Raw genomic sequence first — 24777 nt, 5'->3', positions numbered from 1 at the left:
ACTTTTAATTTTCTCCCTGCTCTGAAGGCTGTGGAATCTCCCAGCACCATGTACATCTCTTCAGAATTGATTCACATAAGGCAGTTACTAGTCAAAATTCACTCACTGCATCCCCCTATGTTATTTAGGCTGAGAATCCCAAGGTAACTCTATCTGGTCTTTTCCACTATTATTCCTTCCTCCTCCCTAACCCCCAACTTCATTGGGGTTTTTTTCCGTTTTTAACTGCAGGTAGGACTTCCTACTATGTATTTCTGATAAATACAGGGGAGCAGAACATGTTTCAACACCCTCCGTTAAAGAAGAGCTCTAATCCTTAACCAGCTAGTGCTCTTGTTAGTGGGAGATCTAACAATCCTGCAGTAATGACAGAGTTTCCATTCTTAATACATCTCAATTGTACAACCATAAATAGTAAAGAATGACTTTTATTTAATTTTTAACAGTGTTAATAGGCAAATATATTTTAAAACATGAGGTTCCTTTCAAGTATCTGAAAATATTTTCTCTGCAACTACTACATGAACTATGACAGACAAATGATATATACTCCGCAGTAATTGCTGTCATTCACAGGATTTCCAGCTAAAGGTCTTGATCTTTATCAGCCACCAGGACACAAGTCTTCATACATGCTACATACTTAATATGCCTAGGTTTCCAAACCACTCTTAAAAGGTATTAAGTCTTCATTTCATGAATCAAACTCACCTGCACAAAAGCCTGAAATTCTTCCCATTTATTGTCAGGAAAATCAATAGGCAGACACAGTAGAAGTTCAATACAGCTTCTGGAATTCAAATGGGAATATTATTTGAGAGAAATTTTACTTTTAAAAAGCAATTCTTTACTTGAGTATCCAAATAGTTATTTTTTTAAAATGCCCAAATCACAACCAGTTTGCTTTATTTGCATATACAAAGAAAACAAAGTCATGAAGACTCTTGCGGAAACTGCAAAAAATCAAACTCTTTAAGAGAAACATTAAAAAAACCCCAAATCAAACCCAGAAACGTTTATAATTGCAGTCCTAGCCTGTAACATCCTGAGTAAATTGATGCACTTTAGACTGCATGCAGACTAATAGCATCAAAGTGTTTCAAGCCAAAGATACTGGCTTGTCCTAGATGAGGAGTCCTCAAGACTGCCCCCTTTCCAACAACCAAAGATATTCTCTCTCACAAACAACATCTATCACAAGGAAAGAAAATACATCCCAATCTATTTAGAATTTCTATAGGTTATGAACTGGATTGGGAAAGCATTTAGGCAGTGAAAATTTAGCACCATACAGGCTGTTTTTAGTAACCAAAAAACATACTCACAGTGCTAAACGTTCGAGCACAAAGGCTACATTTTCACACTCAGAGGTAAGATAAGGTCGTGCTTTAACGTAACTTCGGATAGCCACCGTATATACCTCCAGCAGGGGGAGAGGGTCTTCTGATGTTTTCCACTTTTGTGCATATTCCAGCAAAGTCTGTTTAGGAAAAGGGAAAAACCAAACCAAACAAAAACAAAACAAAACAAAAAAAAAAAAACAAAACACAAAATTCAGGAACAAACGTAAGTTTTTTGTTTCATACTCCTCACCAGTAGACTACCTGTCTCCCTAATATGAATTACTTGTTCTCAAAGCATGACTGTTTTCCTTAAAATTTATTGTTTCATTAACTAGTGGAACTTAGACTCCACACACAACCAGCCTCTGATTATATAAAAATGTTATGACTGTCACTATACATGTACCTCCATACAATTCATTTCACATTCATATTTTCCAAATACAGAAGCCTGAAGAGCATACCTGGGAACATGCATACTAACTTTTTTCAGAAGTTTGCAATGGAGTGAAAACTCATTTCTTAGACATTCAGCCCTACAGTTCAGCTTCTAAAGCAAGTAAATTTGAAAGTATTAGACTTTAATTTCTCTACTTTGAGGACTAGTTTTACATTTATTTCCTCTTGCTGCCTTGCCAATACAAGTACCTTCAGGATCCTGATTATACATGGTCCTGAAAGGAATATTTTAAAGACACCATTTATACACCTAAACCTCATTAGTCAAAAAGCTGATGGAGTAACTACCATCACTCAAAGTATGAAAGTCTTCTATTCATTTTAGTCAGGGCCAGGAAACAAGGACTCAAACACACATAAAGGTGGAGTAGTTAGTAATGTTCTCACATCAACATTCCAACCATGTCCCCCTTGGATGTCCACCTTTGCTAATATCCTCTTTAGAAGACTGCGACAAGCAACAAGACTACTGCAAGCTTTGGCAAATGAAGGACATTCAAAGCTAGCTACCAAGCCAGGCCAACATATGCTGAAAGTCTCCAAGAGTTTTAAGTTGAGCAGAAAAGGGAAGAAAGGGATGAGGAAGGAGAAGGAAGTGTGTAGATGTAACTAAGCAACTGATCATCTGAGAAGCATGACTGAAGAATTATCAAGAGGATTCTCACCAGCTGTTTGAAAAGACAGCAACACCTAGAATCTCAAGAAGAAAAAGCCTCAGTAGAGACACACTGATTCATAAAGCAAGCCACGACAAGTGACCATGGAGACCTGTAACAACTAGATCAGAGGATCTCAAGTTTCACGGGGCAGGAAAGAGGTAGTTGCCATGCTAAAAAACCCTCTAGCTAGGCAGTATCCAATCTTCACAGGGAAGGATACTGAATACCATAGGCCCATTATGAAGGAACCCAGCTGGAATTCTCCCACATAACTAGGAACTTTATAGAAATACCACTTAGAACTTATGAAAACCTAACCAACACTACATCAATCATGTCTAGATTAATAAGGATAAATTGAAGCAAATGACATTTGATTTTGAAAATACAAGGTTTAGTAGTAGTTAATCAAAACCAAAGTAGATATAATCAGCACACTGGAAAATTCTCAGAGTTTACCACCTAACAAAAAATATTTGGTGAACTGTTACTACCAATACTGAACTTTAAAAGCAGTGTGTACAGATGCAAACACACTGTATAAAGCAAGTAGTTTGCACTATAACATAATGACACTAATTTCAGCATTAAATAGTACTATTTTTACCTCATATATGTAGATCAGCCACTTCCAAGCCATTAGATGAACTATATTAAGCACTTATACCCACCACACCCTTCAAAAGTATTCATCAGTTTGTCAAATTTCCTTGTCTGTGTGTCCCTAGACTATACAGCACTGCCACTGTACAAAGAAAATCAAATTCATTCTGCTTTGCTTAATGAATCATTGTTGTGCTCTACTTACAACCATAAAGAGAGAGAATTTTACCCCCAGCCTTGGGCCTCTTTAAGTTATTTATCTCCCTAGTCAGGGCATGCTTGTTAATCAAGCCAAGTCCTGTACTCAGAGCACAGCAGCAAGTTTTGTTCCTCTGTGAGGCTGAAACAGGCATATATATTTCAGCAGCTGCTTACACAGTCAAGAATGCACCAAAAAAGGGAATAATCTCAATTTGTGCACTAAAAATCAGTAAGTATTATATCTGTGATTTAAACTGTATAAAATATTTAACCATGGGTAATACTCAGACAATACATTTTATTTTTTCAATCTTTATCAAAACCCTTACATGAATGGTGCTGTAGCAATGCAACCACTGGAGGATGTTTTGCTACTTTCAAAAGTTATACTGAGCAACCCTCTTTGCTAAAACTAGCCCTACAATATCCAAGCTGTGTTAAAATACATTTCATACTAAAACAAGGTATTATCTACTATTAACTGGAGTTTTATATGTACAGTCCACATCCACATGTTTCTTCAGCTCTTAAGATCAGGTTCTTACACCTGTAGGTACCTGGGTAAGAGCAAGCTTACTTAAGTATGTTAGAACATGACTAGGACTGCCATTTCCATTCCCTGCTCAAGGAACTAAGAGACAGGGTAAAAGACAGCAGTCCCACAGGTAAGCTGTACCTCCCAAATTACTCTAGTAACTAGCAAAACTTCTATTTCAGTGACTTTCCTCAAACACATCCATACAGGAGAAGAGTCCAAGCAACAAGCTTGGTACAATCATCTGGAGATGAGCCTTTAGAAGGCACACAAAGGGCAGCTGCAAAAACTCCCTCCATGAAATCAACTTCCACAGCAGCAGCACAGGTAGATAAGTGATGACAGGTCCACAGAAATAGCCGGGCTCAGGGGCAACAGCCTTTAGATAAAGGAGTCAAAAAATTCTGAACGTCCACTGTACAAGACACTGTTTTTCTAATAAAGATAACAGGATGAAATGACATCTTAGTTCATGAAAAAGCCGTAAGAAATTAAATACAAGAAACATGATGACTTGATCAAGTTTAGGTATACAACTGTGACATTGATGATGTGTCTTTTGACTTTACAATAAGGGAATTCTTTTATTTTTTTTCTGGGAAACACAGCAAATATGCTGATTCTTGGGCTGGAGCTGGACATTCATCTCAGTCAAATTAAGTACATTTTTGAGGGCTGTGTTTTTCAAGAGTAAAACTCTGTGAGCCTGAAGCATAATCGCACTGGCTGCTGCAACCATTAAAGAACTGAGCATGTGATGAAAACAGCATTGCTCTAATTCCTGGAAAGCTGGTAACAGTCTGCTTTCAAGGTGCAATTTATGATCATTTACAAACTAAGTTTGACTTGTGGCCTTGGCTCTTGTGTGCAGCCAGGCACTATGCCTGTACCATTACAGAATCAAAAGAAAAATCAATCACAAAACTGAACTGACAAAATAAAAACAAACCTGTAAATAAGTAAACAAACAGATCACTCCTTCCAAAGAGCAGCACTAGTACTGGTTTGCAATGCTGAAGTCATCCCTGCCCCAAGAACCCATTGTAAATTTCTAATTTTGATTAGATTATTAGGATGATAATAGGCACTACCAGTGAACAAAAGAAAATGCACTGGGCAGCCATGTCCTCAAAGCCCCAGTGTCTAAAAAGGAGTTGGTTCAAGAAGCATTTACAGACCATCAAAACTTGATTAAGTGAATGCAGCAACATTTCCTGTAATGCTTCTCTTCTGTACCATGAGGAAAATGGACTGAATGGTTGAGAATACCTTTGAAATGTGTTCTCTTTTTAATTAAGTAGTTGGGATACTAAAAATATATTAGACATCTCTCGTAATAAAACCTCTTGACTCCAGTTCGTCAGCACGAGATGATCTCTTTGTTGTGGGACTTCACAAAGTTACATTCTAAAGGAACACCAAAACAACCTTTGAAGGTGTTGAAATTGTTGAAATACCATTACTGTCAGCCTCAATGATACAGAGGTGAAGATCACTTTTTTTGCGTGTGTGCGATCTCCTTGTTGTTCAGCACTTAACCAGAAGATGGAGAACAAGCCTTTCATCACAAAAAAAAAGAGAACTCTTTTGGTAACTGCTCCAACTTAAAGAAAAACCTCAAACCCAAAAAAGTTGCTAGGTTAATGTTCCCATGAAAGACATTTTAATCAAGAGGGCTAGAGGTAGCTAAGGAGTAGCTGGGAGGCAACCAGCATTTATGTCCACACTGTATGAGGACAGACTACCCAACTAAGATGCTGATCAAATACAGTATTCAAGTAAAAACTTGAACAGTTCTTGAACTAGTTCTGTATGCTAAAAGAAAAAAGCCCTTTACTAAACAATGTCTAATTTAAGCCAAGCCTACCTCAGATTGCCCAAGACTTCATTATCTAAGACATCTGAAACTAACACTATGACAGATGATTTTTAAAGCATTTTAAAGAGTAAACTACATGCTTACATACTCTATGAACCCCACTGTATCTCCTGCCCAATTCAGAGATCACAGAGGAAAGGCGGGGGGGAAGGACAGGGAGAGAAAGATAAGTATCTATTCCTTTCTCTGTGATATTACAACCCTCTGATCAAAGCATTTCTCCCTACCACCATAATCCTAATCCATCTTTGTTGGAGGCAAAGGTGAAAGGGAAATAAAGAACCTCAAACATAAATTACCTGTTTCCAACTTGTTGGTTTGGGGGGTTTTTTTTGGTTAGTTGGGATGCTCTACAGGCAAGCTGATTCTTATACTAGAACAAAACTTACATAGGAAAGCATGGGTATTTCAAACCTGTCCACCGCAAGCATCAGACAGAACAGCACCATCTGAAATATTGCTGACCTCACAGGTGTGCCAAAATTACAGAACCAGGTTATATTGATGAAAGTCAACAAAATCAATTTCTGTTTATTTAGAACTGTGCACTGAGAGGTTATTTTATATCAAGTTAACACAGTGTTGTATTTTTAATTCATTGCCAAAGCAGTGTAATTAGGCAAATTAAAAATGGTATTAGTTAACTGATTCAATATTTCTTTACCAAGGCTTAGCACTGTTGACTTGATTTTGTAGCCAGACAAATGCTGCAAGAGTATTAACTCTTACATATTTGTTATTATAATACTTCAGCAGGTACAGAACATGAGACTGCATTTACAACGGATGACATAATCAAGTATGATAATTTTTGCTAATGTACTATTTAAATAATGGTTATGATCAAAGAACATCAATCCCAATTTGTACTCCATTTTAGTTTTCAAAACCTTTCAAGATTAGGTTGCTAATGTGCTATTTTTACTTTCAGTGTGCCTTCTGAATGGTTTCACAATGAAGTTGTTAAGCAAAGTATAGCTTCAGAAAGCCAAGATGCCTTTGGCTGAAGTCAGCTGATTTTGCTTTAATTCTTTGAGATACTGACTTGTGCCCAGAGGAGAGGACTGAAGCCAGACTCTTAATTCCATCACTTACTACAAGCTTGTATTTAAGAAATAGTTTTCATTCTTGATTTCTGCACACATGGTGCAAAGCTATCCATTTTTTTTTCCCATTACTACTCCTCCACTGATAGGCTGCAGTTCCAATCTTTTTCACTGCTTTTTTCTTTTCCTTCAAACAGAAAACTGCAGCTGCTTTTACACTTCACACCCACATCCTAACACCATCAGCTTCTCTATACTGTTGAAAGTAAAGTCAAGATTAGTAAGTACTGGATTAGTGAGTCCAAGAAAAACTCATGAAGTCAAGACAGACTTCAGTGCGATGTATGGCACAAGGAGCTTCTAACCATACAGCAGAAAGTGGTGCTGAGAACCCAAATCCCCAGTGTATCCATCACAGGACAACTTGCTTCAGTCTAGCTTTCAGCTTGTTCCATTAACTGGATAGCCATTACTGGCTGAAGTAGACTGCTTGCAATCCCTTTTGAAGCACAGCCTATGGTTTAGTTTCACCCAAAACACATTCAATTTCCACACTGTGAAGGAGCTTCATAGGGTACAACAAAGTGTGGTAAGCAGGGACGATCAGAAGATCACTTCTGAAGTGAACTTCTTGTCTCATGAGTGCACATCTCTGGTAAAGAAAGTTAAGACTAAGTGCAGGAAGAATCTACGTAACGATGGTCAACAGTATAAAGAAACTCATTCCTTAAGATTAACTTTTTGAGGGTTTTTTAACTATTGTTATGACTCAATTTGTAAGGACATGAGCAGCCTGCACCTTCAGCACACAGCGTAAAAAGTTAATCATGCTTCTCACCCAACTATTTCTACTTCTATTTCTATAATGAAGTTACTCATTAATACCTCACTAGGCAGATAAAGTAACAAGAAAAAAATTCCACATTTGCTTTCTAATGCATGTAACACCAAATGGCAGGGAAGTACCACTGCCCACAATTTACAGATAGAAACTCAAGTCAGATTTAAGTGTGTGACTGAAAAATACATTTACATTTCTAAAGCAGAGCCTACACTGGAGGAAGGTCTGGGGAAAAAACCCAAAGCACCTCAGCAGATATAGCAGAGCTTGTAGGGGACTGCTACAACTCCCCTAGTAGTAACTATACCATCTACCATCACCAAGAAAATACCACAGAAAACACACCAGGGAAGAGACATGAATGACTCTGGAATTACCAAACACAGAACCTTCTGTTAGAATTCTCTCCCCAAATTTAAGTCCGATGGTGCAAGCAGTTTGTATGTTTTTCACCTGGGCATGCTGAATATACTGCATGAGCTCAGATTGCTAATAATTAAATTGAAAGAGGCAAAACAAAAGAGAAATTACCTTGGTGCTATTTCCTCCTGTTATTCTTCAGTCACTATTTTGCTTAAAATTCAAAACCCAGCTAGTTTTAGAAAAAGAACTAAAAAACCCGCAGAAAATAGTCTCTGCTCACACCCACAAACTGTTTTAAACCAATTATTTATAATACCAGGAAAAAATTAAGTCTCAGGCTTTGCCATATATAATAACAGAAATCATCCCTCTTTAAGCTTCTCTTCAATATTTCAACGTTTTGCATTCAATATGCTTTTTCTGACCTTGCCAATAATATCTGATTTCTCTCTTCCATCCTTATGTAAGAAGTGAACTTGTCATAGTCCTAGGCTACATTTCTCTCATGCAGTTTTTCATTCAGGTCTCAAATTTAATGTTGTCATCCTGACCTTCGTATTTTAGTCTGTTTAGTTAAAAACAGTATTCAGCAGCTGGCTATTAAACTGGCATTTCAGGAATGCAATGGGATGTTCATTACAGCAAACTTTTATCCACTGTCAGGAAATCTAATTTACCTATTCTTTTAATTATTAGACTGGCATATGGGCAGATTAAGAATAGGAAGATAGTGAGAAATAACTGTCTAATCTGAAAATACGTGCATTTCCTTCAATATAGGTGACTTGAACCTGCTCTCTCAGTCAACTAAGGCATTACAAATATTTCTGTAGGTGATCTATGCTATATTTTTGTATTAGCTGTCTATCAGCTGAATGCAACTTCTCCCACTGCTACTTCAAACCTTTTTAATTCTGATGAGAACATAATTGATAATCTTCTTCCTCAGCAGAAAGGTTACTTAATTGCCATTTTAAGCCTGTCTATTCAGGACAGTCAAACTGGCATCCCAAAGGATGCTTCTATCTGAGCTGTATTTCCTGTGAAAGAACCAAGGCGATGCCCACCTGATTCACACAAGAGTCTAATAGCAAACGGTATCCTTACACCAGTGTCATGGTACGGCCACTGTGTCCATGTGCAAGGAAGGAGAGGAGCCAAGATTATGCTTTCTCCTGAATATGTTAGCAATCCTGAGCAGAACTCGGAGTTCCAGCCATCACAGTGACGTGGTTCATGAAGTCTGAATGGGTATCCAAAAGCAAGGTTCAACTGCCAAGCCAGTTTCAACTAAAACATTATGCAAGTTCCAGGTCTGTAGAATTGGGATATTTAAGTTTTATCATCTTCAGTATTATGGATTCGTAATCAGAAGCTACTCTCTATCTCAGCTATTCTCTTCATGAGAGCCATCCTCCAATGATTAAAGTAAAAATGTTCAGATTGTGTCTATTGTGATTCTGAACATTTAATCTCTTCTTGTCCTCATCTTCTTGTGCTCATTCTGTTATAAAACAGTGTGTTACCATGAGCTCCTGAGACAAGCAGAAATCACAAGACTGAGGAACTCCTTACTTGTAATTTGATTTAATGCCTGATCACTGAATGTACTTTACTGACTCATCAAAACAGTATTCAGTGTATTAGGTACATAAATAATCAAACAGGATTTATCTATTCACTAGAATAATTTCTCTCCATTTTGCATAACGGAAGACAAAAGAAGTCTTACCAGATTTTGTTCTTTACGATATACAGGAGATTGAGAAAGCAACACCATATTTACTATCAGCTCAAATAAAAACTCTGTATTCAACCCAAATTATAGTAGCTATGAAATAAAGACTGCTCTTTATCCTCAAGAAAACCTAAAGAATTTTACTCCAGGGAGTCAAGTTTCTCAATGTAACAAATGCATCTGTCCATCACCTAGGAGAGAATGAACACTACGAGTCAGTATCTGAGGCCGGATGGAGCTTTGGCAGAAGTTGCCCATGTTACATGAGTCGCTTTACGGACAAAGAACTCTCTGACGAGCTCAGAATAATTAACAAAATAATCAAATGAGAACTACATCAGTTAGCACAGAATTTTGCTGATTTTCTGATTAAAGATTCACTTACCTTAGCTTCCTACTGGGAATCACAAAGCCAGAAAATATACACCAAAAGACTGTACAATAGTTACAGAAGAGAAGATGAAAGAAGAAATTTGTTCGAACTATTCCTAACCAAAACCTACAGGCACATGTTTTTGCAAATTTAATCCCGTTTCCTATTGGATCAGGCTTATTTTCAGAGAATAATTTTATAAATCTCCATTGTCTTTTTGATGTTACATACACCTTCTTTCTAAATGTCTTTGTTCTGCCAAGTACTAGGTGTTATTAGATTAACTTTTCCCAAATGAAAACACTGCAGTTCATCCTTAGAGCTGAAAAATCCCAGAAAGAATAGCATGGAGCTGCCTTTAATGCACAATTGGAAAGATAAAAAGAAAAAAAAAATCCACACCTCCAAAAACACCTGCACACTCCTTAAAACACAAAGCATCAAGCTAATAACATACACAAAAGCACAGACCTAAAAAAATAGGGGATAGTGTTTCGAAAGAGTTTAAAGTCACAGTTTACCTGCTCTTTAAATTTAAATTTGCAAGTTATTGTACATCACCATTTTAGGGAAGCTGATGGCCTAAGAATGTAATGCTAGTTTCTCTCATGTAAACCAAAGAATTATACACACTGTACTGTAACTGCTCAAGGATTTATATGGAGGCCTTTAAAAAAAACTATGCTAACAGAAAGCTTTTGATAGATACAAATCAATACCTGGAACACTATTTCTTGAAGACAGTCTCTGTATATACATGAATTTGAGTTAATTTCTTTGGCTGAAGAAAGAATATGTTATCTCTTATCAGTTCCAGCTTGATCCCTAATTTAGGGAAGTCTTATGTAGAAACCACGTACAACATATAGTATGTCTGCATAAAGCCTAGAGTAAAAAAATATTATGACATTTAAATGGCAGAGTAAATGGTAAAGGTCAGATGAAATTCCCTGATGCTTAGTCACAATGGAAGCAAAGATGCCCCAGAAGAGCTTTTTAGCTCCTTTATTTTTCTTTGCTGCCTTCCCTCAAGATCTGTGGTTTATGAGATACTCATTCTCCAACAACCACCAAAAAGATATATTGAGATAGAGGAAAAAACTGGACTGAATATTCAAATAGATGTATAATTTCCTTATCAAGGAACTGAGACACTAATGTGTATATTTTAATAAAATGAGATGCCTGAGTATTAACATAGGTATATATTCCTTGTACAGTCCTGCACAATAAGGAAGGTGTTTTCCATAGTCAGTGTTTCATGTTTTTTAAACAGTGAATCTTCAATAACCATATTTTTTAAAGCAGCCTAGACATCATTAATACACATTATTCAAAAGTGGGGAATAAAGTTTGGATTTGTGGGAAAAAGTAAAGGCAAGAACATATGTGCCAGCACAGAAAGTATCTAAAACATTTAGATACTGAGCTACTTACACATAGAGCTGCGCAGCTATTGTTTACAGCCAGCTACAATGGGTGAATTGAAATCTACAGTGAAGTCTTCAGATTTATTTATTTATTATGGCTGAAAGACTATGGAAAGCAGAAGGGCTCTCAGCCTTTGAATGGGCAATAATCCCCAAGGATATTACGGAGGAAAACTAACTGTAACCACACTTCATACCCTGGAAGTACTACCTTTTGGCTAAAAGCATTTCTCAGCAAAATGGTAGTTTGTTGATAGGTTTTCCTAATTTCAGTAAAAGCATAATCTGTAACCCAGCAAAAACTGTGCATCAGGGTCCATCAACGTAGCTATGATACTAAATATCTATTTGCCAAAGTGCAAGCTTTTTTCTTTCCCAGGGTAACTAAGTGGAATGCTTGATTTTAGTATTAGGTGGAACACCTTATACAAAAAAGTGAATTTTATCAAAATTCTAAAGTTTTATTAATATTAATTCCTCCATCTACACTGTACCATCTTCTTAACTACCTTGATTTCTTATGCTTTGGAGAACTACCACTCTTCTCTGGACTCTTTGTACTAGGAAGGAAAAATAGTACATTTTACAGGAAAAGTACTTAAATCCTAAATCTTACATAAGTTGTCACCATCTTTCCAAACTCCTGCAGGTACTTACTTCTAAACCATTATAAGGGTGTAGTAACAAAGCAAAAAGGGGAAAAAAATTAAAAACAAGGACTTTAAAAACTGTTCACAAAAGTGAAAACTAGAGGACTGAAAATAGCCTTGAAAATCTAAGGTGCTTCCGACAGAAAAGGCGTGTGCTACTTTCCACATCTACATGGGATAGGACAAATCTCCACAGCCTTAAATTGCAGCAAGAGATTAGAGATCAAGTTAGACTGCAATGGGTGCGAAGGAAGATCTGAAGGCAAAGATAACTGAACTGAAAAGTATTATCCAGGGATGTTTTTTAATGTTTCTTACTGGAAATTTCTGATAACAGGTTAAACAAGCATTTGTAGCTATGGCTTACAATAATTAATCCTATTAATTATTAGGTTAGGAATCATGGTCTGGCTGACTCACTTTGATACAGGAGAATTAAAAACTTACAGTACAGAGCTCAGAAGTTCTAATGAAAACCAGCTCTGATGTGGCATGACACTGAAGCTCACTGCCATTACTGCAGATAAGGACTAAACCAATTTTGCTCATTTGGTTAGACTTACCCTAAACAGTGAGGGTGTTTTGCTAAACATATACATATTATACCCAGACATGCATGCATACTATTTTACTTGAAAGCAAGATAATTTCCCTGACTCCCCATAGTTTAACTTAAAAAAAAATAAATCAGGGGGTGTCTTTTTCTCTCCCCCACCCCCGGTCAATAAGATAATGACTGTTTGACACAGAAGGTCTTGCAATGATGAAGGAACACAAAACTGCCTGAGGCAGCTCAAAGTTTGCATGAGATGACAGAGTGATGACAGTTGTTTTTCTCCATGCGTTTGGGAATCTCTGTGGTATATACTGCATTTTAGCAGATTCCTTGTGATTTCTGGCAGCTGTACATCTCTCCCTGAATTGCAGATCATCTGGAGGTCACACATGGGAATGCAAAATGGAAAACTATTAGAAGTTATGACGGAAATCTTACACTTGTGGTAATGTATGTAGAAAAAAAGCTAGCAACTGTGAAACCAGGAAGAAACAAAATGTGGTAGAGACAAATGTGCAAACACAGAAATATAAAAACAGAAGCTTTTAAGGGTTGTCTCAGTGTAGAAATCACTCACTGGACTCAAAAGAGTACACTTTTTACTTAAAAAGTAGAAGTTCCAGAATTTGCGTGCACTCAAAAAAAGAGACGGAGACCTGGTTACACCAGAATTTATTGAACTGAAAGCTAAAAAAAATACCAACCTTATCAACATTCACATTCCAGCACTTTGTGACTATATTACATACTTGTAGCTGTTGAGCCAAACAAAATTAAGGGTGGATGTCTACACACTCAATTAAGAGTTTGATAAATGTTCTTTGGAGTAAGAGAGCATGTGTGATACCAAGAAAAAGAGTCAATGTCTTCCTTGTAAACACCAAACAGTTCAAATTGAGATTTTTCAAAACCAGATAAGGGATTTGGCTGTACAATTCCGACTTAATTTAATGAGCATAGAGTACTTAAATCCCTTATTCACCTTTGAACCTGATCTTTCAGTGCTCTGCTGCATATTCTTTAGCTTCCTTCAGTATGAAAATATGCTTATATCTTGAACGTTATGCTATGCACTTCATTAAAAGCAATTAAATTAAAAAGTTGATTTGTGGCAACAAGGTGTGTGGTTGCTGGGCTCCAGAGTCACTACCTGGCAAAATAAAGACAAGACTTTCCAAGTTCTCTGCAGTTATTTTATACCTAGAAACTAAACATAAAAAAAAAAATTAAAAAGGCAAGTGAAATCATACTGAGACAAACACTAAAATATGCTTTCAGCAATGCACTTCCAGGCTTAGGATATAAATAAGACTCTAAGTTTTCTATATATGACTAACCAAATCATTCTTTCATGCATATATATGCAAAGACTTTATTCTAGACATCATGGCAGGTGCCTTTAACCTGCTACTTAAAAGATTTCTGAGATGGCTTTCACAATTACATGGATTTTCTATAACCTCTGTCATGCAATGCAAGCTAAACATATTATCTGAACCATGAATACTTTATTGCTTTAGGCCTAATAAAGTATTAACACTGCAGAAGAGGTGGAATAAGTATTTTGGCACCATCAGCACAGGTGAACAGATTTTTAAAAAGAAATCTCTGTTGAACTAGTATAAAACCCCATCCATCCAACATCACCTCTATTTAATACACAAACCAAGGTCTGAACAGACACTTCACCATTTGAAATCAGAATCTTTCAATTTCAGTCTTCAGCCTGCAAAAACAGATACAGCCTTCTTACAAATCTTGGTCTAGAAGAGATAATAACATTTCAAAACCACAGATTTTTTTGTCTAATTCAGTTTCTACACAACTGTTTCCTTCAATGAAACTTGTTTTTAAAAGGTTTATGTTTAAGAAAATGAGTGAACTTGGGCCTTGCAACTGACTTTTTGCAACAGCCATTAAAATAAAAAAATTAATTTTTGTTAAACTTTAAATCAGTCAACTACTGAAGTGCACAGTAAGCACATGTACCCATAATTTCAGTGATAAATCTGCTTTAGACCAGTAATCTATTTTGTACATGATAGTGTATTCATTCCCACCTTCCCAACTACTTCAGCTCAATGAACAGCTCATTCACAAGCTAGAGTCAAGCCGGAGCCAGGAAAGTCAGATTTCCACCTCCCAGTGTATGAAGTTAAGACAGCAGGCACAAAGATTAGACTGAGAACACAGTGATATGAACCAACATAACCCAACCTTGTTTCTGTGCATCTACATAAACATTCTACCCAAATAAAGCATGAGAAATTTTGACCGAAGAGAAATCCAGCTCCTGTATATATGAAACAAGAAAGGAATATGCTTAAAATATTTAGCAGCCAATCTCCCTAGTTAGCAAAAAGTAGACGCCAGTTAAATCCAGAAGTGACAGACATGTAAATTAGCAGGGTACAATGGCTACCACCAAGAATCAGCTCTTTGAGGAAAGAGATACAAAAATCACAAATCAAACACAATTCAAACCAACCATGTGAATTCACTCTTATCCCTTCCACCTTTTAACAATTTGCCTACATTCCATAAACGGATGACAGAGATGTGTAAACAAAATCATTGCTGTTATCAGACAGACTGCAGAAGTAGCTGTTCCTGTGATTTTCTGTGGCCTAAAATAATTAAGGACTTGCTTTATACATAGCTGAGAAAGGCCACCTAAGGGAAATCGGGGCAACATATAGACACATACATGACTAAAATGGATCAGTTGGTTTGAAGTGTGGAGCTAGCACCACAAAGTTTGTTTAGAAAGGGATACTCAGCAGGGTCACCAGTTCAGCAGACACACCTGCCAGCATCCCTGCTTTAGGAACAGGACAAGCCCTCGGGAAGCAGGCCTTTCCCCGAGGCAGTCGCAGCCAGAGTAATTACACACAATGGTGCTTCCAACGGTGCCAGCCCAGGAGTCCTCTCCTGAGGTGTAACTGCGCTCTCTTGACAGGGCGAGAAAACGACGAGCAGCATCGCAGACCTACAGACCTGCCCACCACCACCAGAGACTTAATGTAGCCAACCATCACTTCACCGCCCCCTCTTGCCCAGGATGGCAACAACTCTGCTATCCTTCCAGGGTACGAGATGGGGAAGGGAGAGGGGAAAGGCCGGGGGGCACAGAGCGGGAGCCCCGTGCAAACGGGACCCGGGACGCACTTTCAGCTCCTCCGCGACCCCTCGGCGGAGAAGCGGAGCCTCCATCTCCCGGACTGCCGACTCCCTCCTTCCCCCTTCGCCTCCAAGGGAGGAGGGGTGCCGAAGGGAAGGGGACGGGGAGGGGGGGGCCCTCGGTCCGCCACCGCCAGGAACAAAGGGCCCTTCGATAAGCCGAGCTGCAGAGCACAACAAAGGGGCCTAGAGACCGCGAGAACCGGGGCGGCCGCCGGGGATGGACGGGGGGGGAGAGGCGGGGGAAGGGGATTACAGGCCGGGCGAGAGCGGCCCCGACGCAGGGGGGCGGGCCGTTTCATCTTAGCCCACAATGAACGGCTGCGGCGGCATTAACCACCCCATGGAGCCCAGCCCGGGCCGGGGCACTAACTCCCAGCGCAGCCCCCCCCCCTCCCCTTAAGCCGCCCGGGCCAACCGCCGCACCGGGCCGTTGGCTGCCGCTTCCCCCGGGGAGCCTCGGCGAGGGCGGCGCTGCTCCCGCCCGGCCCCCCGCACTCCCTGTCACCCGTGCACACACACACAGCACATACACACACCCCGCGGGGGAGGGGAGACCGCGGGCGGGCCCACGGAAGGGAAGGGAAGAGGCGGCCTGACCTGACAGAGCTGCGTGCAGTACTCGGTAGCCGCCTGCACCGCGGGCTCGGGGCTCTCCCGCAGCCCTGTCTCTAGCTCCACCAGCCGCTCCCGCAGGCGCTGCATCTCCAGGAGGTCGCCACCTAGACTGCCGCTCTCCTGCTCGGCTTCCTCGTCCGCCATCTTCGCACCCCGCTCTGTCGCGTACGCAGCCCCCCCTGCCGCCTCGGCCTCTCGGCCCCCACCACTCCGCTTCCAGGTCACGTGATTACACAATGCCACGTTCCAGGGAGGGGTCACGTGCCTGGAGACGACGCGGGGGGGGGCGCTCTCGCGTCCCCCGCGGCGTAGAACAGGGCAGGGGGGCGGGGCGAGAACGCGAAAGGGGGCGCGTCTCCGTGCGGCACGTGACCGCGAGCGCCACGCGCCAGCCGCCACGTGACGGCCTTCCCCACCCTCCCGCCGACGGGTTTTGGCGGCAAACGGCAGGAAATGGCGGCGATGCCGGTGTGTGCTTGTCGGTCCGCTATGGCGGCCATGGCTGCCGCCCCTCCAGCCGTGTGGGCACTGGTAGCGCCAGGGCTGCTTCCCTCACGCCAGCTGCCACAGTGTGGTACAAGGCTGCACCAGGAGATCCAGCAGTCTGGCCGTGCTGTTTGCTCTGTGCTCCCGCCTGAGGAGGCTACATGGCGCTGAGTCAGCCGTGCTCAACACTGCTGGGGTTGTGTTGTGTGGTGTTCACCTTCTTCCTCTGCAGGAGGTAACGGAGTGTGTTAGCCTTGAGGATGCCGCTGACTTATTGTCTTCGTACGTGCATTGGCCTGCTTTTAGTATAACTGGAAGTGAGATGCGTGGTTTTTCTCTTCAAGTGAAGTAGATGAGATCTGGAGGGCTTTGTTGCCCACACCACAGCTGGTGCTGTGCCAAGAGCCCTCTCACACACTGCTGATGTCCTCAGAACAGTGGAGAGCTCCAAGGATGGGCATTAACTTCCCCTGCATCTGCCAAAGAAGAAGCAGAGGAAACTCACCCGTCACAATGGTTGGCCTGGGGTGTTGACTTTGATGAGGAGGAAAACATGGACCTGATGGGCACTGAATTGGCATGGATACATGTTTTTTAGTCTTCTGTGCTGTATAGGTTGACACAGGTTGATGATTTCACACTCTTCGTGTTGCCAGTGTTCACTGTGGAGCAGAGGAAGAAATGCGTTACTGCTGCAAGAGCGTTGGCTGTCAGGACTAAATTGTTTCTCTTAGCCAGCAGTGTTAGAATGCATGCTGTGTTGAGTGGGGCATTTCACATTATCCGAAAAATGAGGAATGCACTAACTTCACCTGGCTGTACGGTTTGTTGGCTGTACAGTTTGTTGGCTGTAAGAGACTGTAGCTGCAGACTCCTAAGTATGGCAGCCAGTCTTGCTTGGACCAGATCTAATACAACATCGTACACCAGCTAACTTTTGTACCCGTTGGACTGATTTGATAATTAAGTACTCTGTCACAAAGGAAAAATGGGGCTGCCTACTTCTTGTGTACAGTTGAAAGCTGGGCTGTGTGATGGAATGAACGCTGAATCTGAGCTGGAAAGAAAAGAGTTTATTCTGAGATTGCAGAAATGTTATTCTGTAACTGTAGACATTCACAATGATAGTATTAAATATGTAACATTTTGGAGATGGACCTGGGGGTCTGGTCCAAAAATGGTCACATTTTGAGTCATAGCAGTAAACCCAAAGTGGTGTGTTTCTAGTTTTGCATACAAGTAACCAAGTAAATATTTTGTTTGCTGTTGTAAGCCTGAAACCTAAGTTTCTGATATTTGTTGTATATGATACCCATTCTGTTCTAAGCAGCAGAAGATAAAACTTTCAGCTTTCCTATTTAAGGCTTAATGTAGTACCAGAAAAATCTGTGGTCTGTATGTATTTCTCACCACTAAACTGCTTGTAGCACGAGTGCTAATGAGTGATGCAAATACTAGAAACAATGCGTGAAGACCCATTTCTTCTTTCTCCGTCACTTACTTTGTCTACAAGACCTCAGTTGCTCCCATGGATAACTCTTTCAGTCCTATGTTGCGCTATGTGTAATTATTTTCACTTCAGGGTAAACCACAAAAGCCAAATTCATATTTATAGTCCGTCCTTGTTTTAGCTTGCTGTCTTGTTTCCTCCTTGCCCAGAGAGTTTTGTGAATTGAACTCAGGCCAGGAAGTGAGGAGAGACATGGAACATGAATTTCTTGCTCATGCAAAAGGTTAGCGCTTGGAGATGATAGGGTGAGGGTCATTTGTTTTGTTTCATCAGGGTCAAGCAGAAAGGACCCTGCCTTTCTATCCTGGAGAGGACTTGCACTTAGGCCTCCAGAGGCTTTGGTCAATGAAGAATCATGGTTCACAGGCAGGTAATTGCTAAGCTTACACCTGAGGGACCAAGGAAGGAATTAGTAAGTAGAAGGAATAACCAAAACCAGCAGTGAATGAAAGTATTATACATTGTGGTAGATAGAGCTCATGAAAAAGAAAAACTGGTGCCTGATGGTGACAGGAGAGAAAGAAATTGTGCAGAGAAAACAGTCTGTTCAGATACCTCTTTTCTCCATGGATTTGTGAGGCAGGCTGTGAGTGAAAAAATGAATGGAAGACAGGAGGCTTACTACTGCAGGGGAAATAAAGTCAGGGAAGGCATTTGCTGTGCTGGAAAATACAGAGAAGAAAGAAGAAGGTGAGGAAGATATGCATATGGGGAAGGGCAATGAATCTGGGGAGGTGGGGGAGCAGGGGGAGGAAAAGATGACAACAAACCAACTGAAACAGTATAAGGAATAAAAAGAGGGTGGAGACAGTGGCAAAACAAAAAAAAAGATGGCAGACTGGAAGGGGAAGGACATGGGTTTTACACCACTACAAAGGTGGCATTTCCTGTTAAAAGGAATTGACGGGTTTGTTACTAGGGTGTGCTAGAAATAAATATTTAAGATAAAGGCTTGTGGCAATAAAGATTCCTCATAATCAGAAATTCCTTTGGGGTTTAGATACACTCTTCCCCACTCTTGTCACTTCCTTGATTGACTCAGTATTTCCACAGTGAAGTCTTTTCCTAGCTCCACATTTCAATTCTCATGTTTCAAATAAACCTGTAATTAGGAGGAGGCATATCTTATGGCTCTTCAGATACTCTGGTTGTATGTTTTGGGATGCTGGGTCTGGCTATAAATGTGTAAGAGAAAAAGGAGTCTTCATGATCTAAGATCCCCTGTATGTGGGTTATTTACCTAACAGTTGCTTGAAATCACTTTAAAAAAAAAAAAGAAACAATTTATATGATGTCCCACTACTGGTTTTAAGATGCTGGAAGAGAAGAATCCTCATGAATAGCAAGAGGAGTACCAGAGGTTAGGATGACAGACAGCAAGGAAAAAGAGTTGGAATAGTGATGAAAGTGTTGCTTAGACTGTAGGTACCTGGTAGTTGGGAGAAGGACTATAAACTCTTCCAGGGAAAATGTCGTGTTAGCAAGAAACGACTGTGATGTTTGTGTATCGTTGGAGCCCTTGCAACAAAGCTAGATCTTTTAGGCATAGAATCAAAGAAGAATAGTATGGATTGGAAGGGACCTTCAAAGGTTATCTAGTCCAACCCCCAACATAACAGAAGATAGGACAGAACAGAACCTGGGACAGGAGCACACCAGTATTAAAACACCTATGGTGTTTGTGAGGCAAAGGGGATTGATGGAGGATTAAAATTTGCAGTGTGATAGATCTTAAAGAAACAAAAGAGAGGAAAGATGAGGTACAACTTGTTTGAATCAGTGTTGGGGAAATACAGCAAAGAGCTTCTGTTTGAGAGCATGAAGATGTGTTGGAGATGTCCAACATCAAAGGTTCAAAGTCTGGAGAAAAATAGTTTTCGTAAGGTATTAGGAAAATATTGGAGCAAAAGTAGGTTGATAACTATAGTTCTTAATTTCAAAGGTCAAATTCTGACAAATTAGGGGAATGAGCTGCTGACAACAGCTACATCTAGGTGGTCAAGGACTTGCATGTGGAGAAGGCTTGGTATCTGTCAGGTCTCTCTGAAACAAAAACAAGAGGGACAGTCAGCCCCAGCTGGGTAAATAGCCACTTCAAAAGGGTTATTGGGAACAATCAAAAGCTAGAAGGGAATGGAACAAAATGATTGCTTGAAAAATATTAAGAATGGTAAGGATAAAGTGAGAATTGCCAGGAGCCCAGCTGAGTTTCCTTACAAAGGAAATTACAGCAGCGGCTAATGAGAAAGAAGCTATGAAAACAAATGTTTCCACATTTGAGATGAAAGGAAAAAATAGATCGCATACCCATCTGAAACATCAGAAGACCTTTATTCAGCCAGAAATTTCCATTCATGATGTAGGTACAAAAACATGAGCTGTAATAATGAAATGTGCTGATGACACAAAATAGTGAGACACTTTCAATATGAGAAAGATCAAGACTAGGTGACCTTGAGAACCTAAATAATAGAATGAATCAATTTTAATAACACAACACGCAAGGAGACCGATAGCAGTACTTTCTGCTAGGGGCGAACCTCATTAGTTGGAAGTGACAGTGGATAGAAATTACTCATTGTATTGGTTGATTATGACCAAGTCACAGATATGATCCAGCTACATAAAAAGTCACTGAAATCACACAACGTGCCAGGTCAGCTATTTGCATTTGATACTGCAGATAAAAACGTTGGTCTCATCTCATGTGAAACAATTTGTGTGATTCTGGTCACTGTTACTCAGAAAAGGTGAGCTCGCACTGCAGGAGGTACAGGGAAAGACTCAAAGGATGATCAGTAAAATGGAGATGCTGTTTTATGAGAGGAGAAATAAAAATGGTTCACATAGCTTAGTGAAACAAAAGGTGAAAAGAAGTATAATTTCAGCCTAGAAACACTAAAAGTCAGCATCAGTTAGGACAAAAGCTTTTCAAGCTAAAGGATGGTGCCATGTGAAGAAAATCTTATGTTAACTGATTGCTGAGTATGTTGAAACAGACTTAGCTATCACGTTAGTCAATAAACAGTGCTATTTCTAAGCCACTTGTGTGTTCCTCCACAACATTACGAAAGAAAACAGAAAAATGGTACGTTTGTGGAAGGGGATCAGGTCCTGAAAAATTATTGCGAGTGAAACATTAACTCCAAAAGGGGGAAGAAAGTTACTCTCATGTAGTCACACCTTTTTTAACGATACTGCTGGCTTTTGGCAAGGCTGAGGCCATTTTCACCCATATTCAAAATCACTGATGTACGTCTGTACACATTATTCAGTAATCAAAGTGGTTTAATTGTCTGGCAGCAAGGAAACAAAACAACTGTGCAGAGTGTGGTCTGTAGGTTGTCTTCTGCATGAACTGGGAGGAAGAAAGAAAGTTTTGTGACATCCGTTTTCAGACCACATGGAGAATCTTCTTATTCCAGAGGGAGCAAATTAACAACGGAGGGCAGCCCATTTGAAAATACAGCCTGTGTCATGGCTTGAGCTGTTTTCTCAAAAGTTTTTGTTCCTACAAAATAGTTTCAGAGCTATCTTAAAAGCAAGGGAGTGGTTTCATTCTCATTTTACATAGAATCATAGAATCATAGAATAGTTTGGGTTGGAAAGGACCTTAAGATCATCTAGTTCCAACCCCCCTGCCATGGGCAGGGACACCTCACACTAAACCATATCACCCAAGGCTCTGTCCAACCTGGCCTTGAACACTGCCAGGGATGAAGCATTCACAACTTTCCTGGGCAACCCCTTCCAGTACCTCACCACCCTTAAAGAACTTCCTCCTTATACCCAATCTAAAATTCCCCTGTTTAAGTTTCAACCCGTTACCCCTTGTCCTATCACTACAGTCCCTAATGAACAGTCCCTCCCCAGCATCCCTGTAGACCCCCTTCAGATACTGGAAGGCTGCTATGAGGTCTCCACGCAGCCTTCTCCAGGCTGAACAGCCCCAACTTTCTCAGCCTGTCTTCCTACGGGAGGTGCTCCAGTCCCCTGATCATCCTCGTGGCCCTCCTCTGGACTTGTTCTAACAGTTCCATGTCCTTTTTATGTTGAAGACACCAGAACTGCACACAATACTACAAGTAAGGTCTCAGGAGAGCAGAGTAGAGGGGCAGGATCACCTCCTTTGACCTGCTGGTCACGCTTCTTTTGATGCAGCCCAGAATACATAATTCAATACAAGTCACAGTGCTATTACCTGTAATTAATGGTGCCTTTTTTTTTTTCTTTCCAGTTGTCTTTTCTGCTTATCATTTTCCTTTGTTCACTTCCCAGTGCACACTGCCTGAATCCTTAATAGTTTTATTCTCATTGAGACGATCTTAACAGAGTTCTAGCTGTACTTAAATAATTAAAAGAAAGAAAGGGTATCCTGGAGATGGAAATGTGTTCCCCTCATTGCATTCTTCTCTTCATTCCCTCCCCGTTTGACAAGATAAGCATTTAAATGGGGAGGATTCCACACTAACTCTTTCTAGTTTTGTGTGTTTAGGAACTGGATCATTTTTCATGAGTGCAGAAAAAGGGATTTGGCATCAGGATAGGGCAGGTTTTGTAAACAGCTTGGGGAGGGAGTTTATTTGAGATAACTACTGTGAGTATCTTGCTAAGAGCTAACGGGAGAATTCGCTGGTAGGTGTGAGGTAAATGAAATAAAGACTTTTTTTTCATGTTGGATCAGCATTCTGCATTGTTGATGCTCTGTGATTTAGCTGTTTTATGGTCAGTTTATTACTTAATCGTGGCACACAGCTCTTTGCTGTGATAAAGCATAAAAAATGCTTCCCAAGAGTAGGTTTTACAGCAACGTATTTATTTAAAAAAAGAATATTTCATGGATTTCTTTTTTCAGCAAATTAGTAGTGAAAACCTTTGGTGTAATACAGATACCAGTGCCAATAGATGGAAAAAAAGGTACAGCCTGCAAAGGGCAGGAGGAAGTAAGGGACGGATTTTAAGCATGGGTAGTATAAATGCTCTGTAATCCCTTACCATTCTCTGACTGCTGATGAACTACATGTACTGCCTGTTACAGCAATATTGATTGCAATCAGATGATAAAATCATTGCACAGAGAAAGAAACCACTGCAGCAAAAATGAAAAGATGGAAATGTAATGAATTCTTGATTCAAAAATGATTTCTTGGAATAAAATGAAAACCTCATTCTTATAGCTGACAGTGAGTCATGGGAATAACAAAATGCTGAAAAAATACAACTATTTTAAAATTTGTTTCAAATTATGTTTTTATCTTCAGCAACCATCCCACACTTTCCATCAACATTCAACATTCCTTATGCTGCAAATTTTCCTCACTCCTAGCTTTAGCTTTACTTACAATTAATCCACTGGTATTATAGAGATGGAGATTCTTGCTGGAATGCATTAACTTCCTCTGTTAAATCCCCCTTCAGGCAAACCACTTGAAAAATATTTCCTTTGTCTAGGACACACAGTTTAGTAGCTCTCCTCTTACTGTGAGATAGCACTTCTTTTGCAGTGATTTATGCATACTATTCAAATACAAAAACTGCATTAAATTGTGTTACATTAAAAGATCTGAGACACACATTCCATTACTTAGGCCCTATTGTATAAGGAAAAATGTAGGTCTGATCCTGTTGCCATTCAAGCCCATGCTTACAGAAACGTTGAATCATTGTGATGTATAGTTATTAGGAGCTGGGTGACTTTTGGCTTGCAGAGGCCAAACAGACCTTTCAAACTCGCTGATGACCACATACACCTTTAGTAGTATTATTAATCATACAAAGTTTCTATGTGCTATTTCAAAGGAAGTGGGATCAGGGCTTCTGGAGGGAAAGATTTCACAGCCTCTGAAATAGCCTGTTTCAGTGCTTTGCAATCCTAACTGAATTGAATCATAATACCCAACTTAAATCTCTGCTGCAAATATGACTGATCTTTGTCCTTCCTCTAGTTGTCAAGGTGGAACAATGGCCATCAAATCTTCTGTAGCAGCTTCCTACATTTTGGAGTGCTGCTATAATGTTCCACCTTAATCTCTTAATTTCTTAATTTACTGCTCTAAGTCATGCAAACCTCATTCCTTCACCTTTCCTCACAACTGGTATTTCCTAAACACTCCTTGGTGTCATATGGCTCCCCCATGGATTGCTGCTATGTTTCTTGGAGTACAGTGACCAATGCCCAACCCAGTACTATGTTTGCTGGGGCTTTGCCAGAGCTAAGTGGAATAATTACTCTTTGTGTCATCTGTTACATTGTTGACTCTTTAATTTGTGATCTCCCACATTGTTTTTTGCCTACACAGTCATTTCC

General features: G+C 40.1%; 1 protein-coding gene across 1 annotated transcript in view; it reads right to left on the bottom strand.

The window, feature by feature from the left end:
- Nucleotides 1-16761, bottom strand: part of ZNF292 (zinc finger protein 292) — a 36650-nt gene extending 19889 nt beyond the window's left edge. The window contains exons 1-3 of the mRNA XM_005153128.3: nt 16457-16761; nt 1326-1480; nt 712-790 (exon numbers count right to left, since the gene is read on the bottom strand). Of these exons, the coding sequence (XP_005153185.3) occupies nt 712-790; nt 1326-1480; nt 16457-16618 (396 nt within the window). The 5' untranslated portion in view covers nt 16619-16761. The remainder of the gene's footprint in view (nt 1-711; nt 791-1325; nt 1481-16456) is intronic.
- Nucleotides 16762-24777: the final 8016 nt, after the last annotated feature.

Source organism: Melopsittacus undulatus, chromosome 3 (genome assembly GCF_012275295.1).
Source record: "Melopsittacus undulatus isolate bMelUnd1 chromosome 3, bMelUnd1.mat.Z, whole genome shotgun sequence".
NCBI lineage: Eukaryota > Metazoa > Chordata > Aves > Psittaciformes > Psittaculidae > Melopsittacus > Melopsittacus undulatus.
The sequence above is the reverse complement of the archived record's forward strand: the minus strand, read 5'-3'. Positions and strand labels throughout refer to the sequence as shown.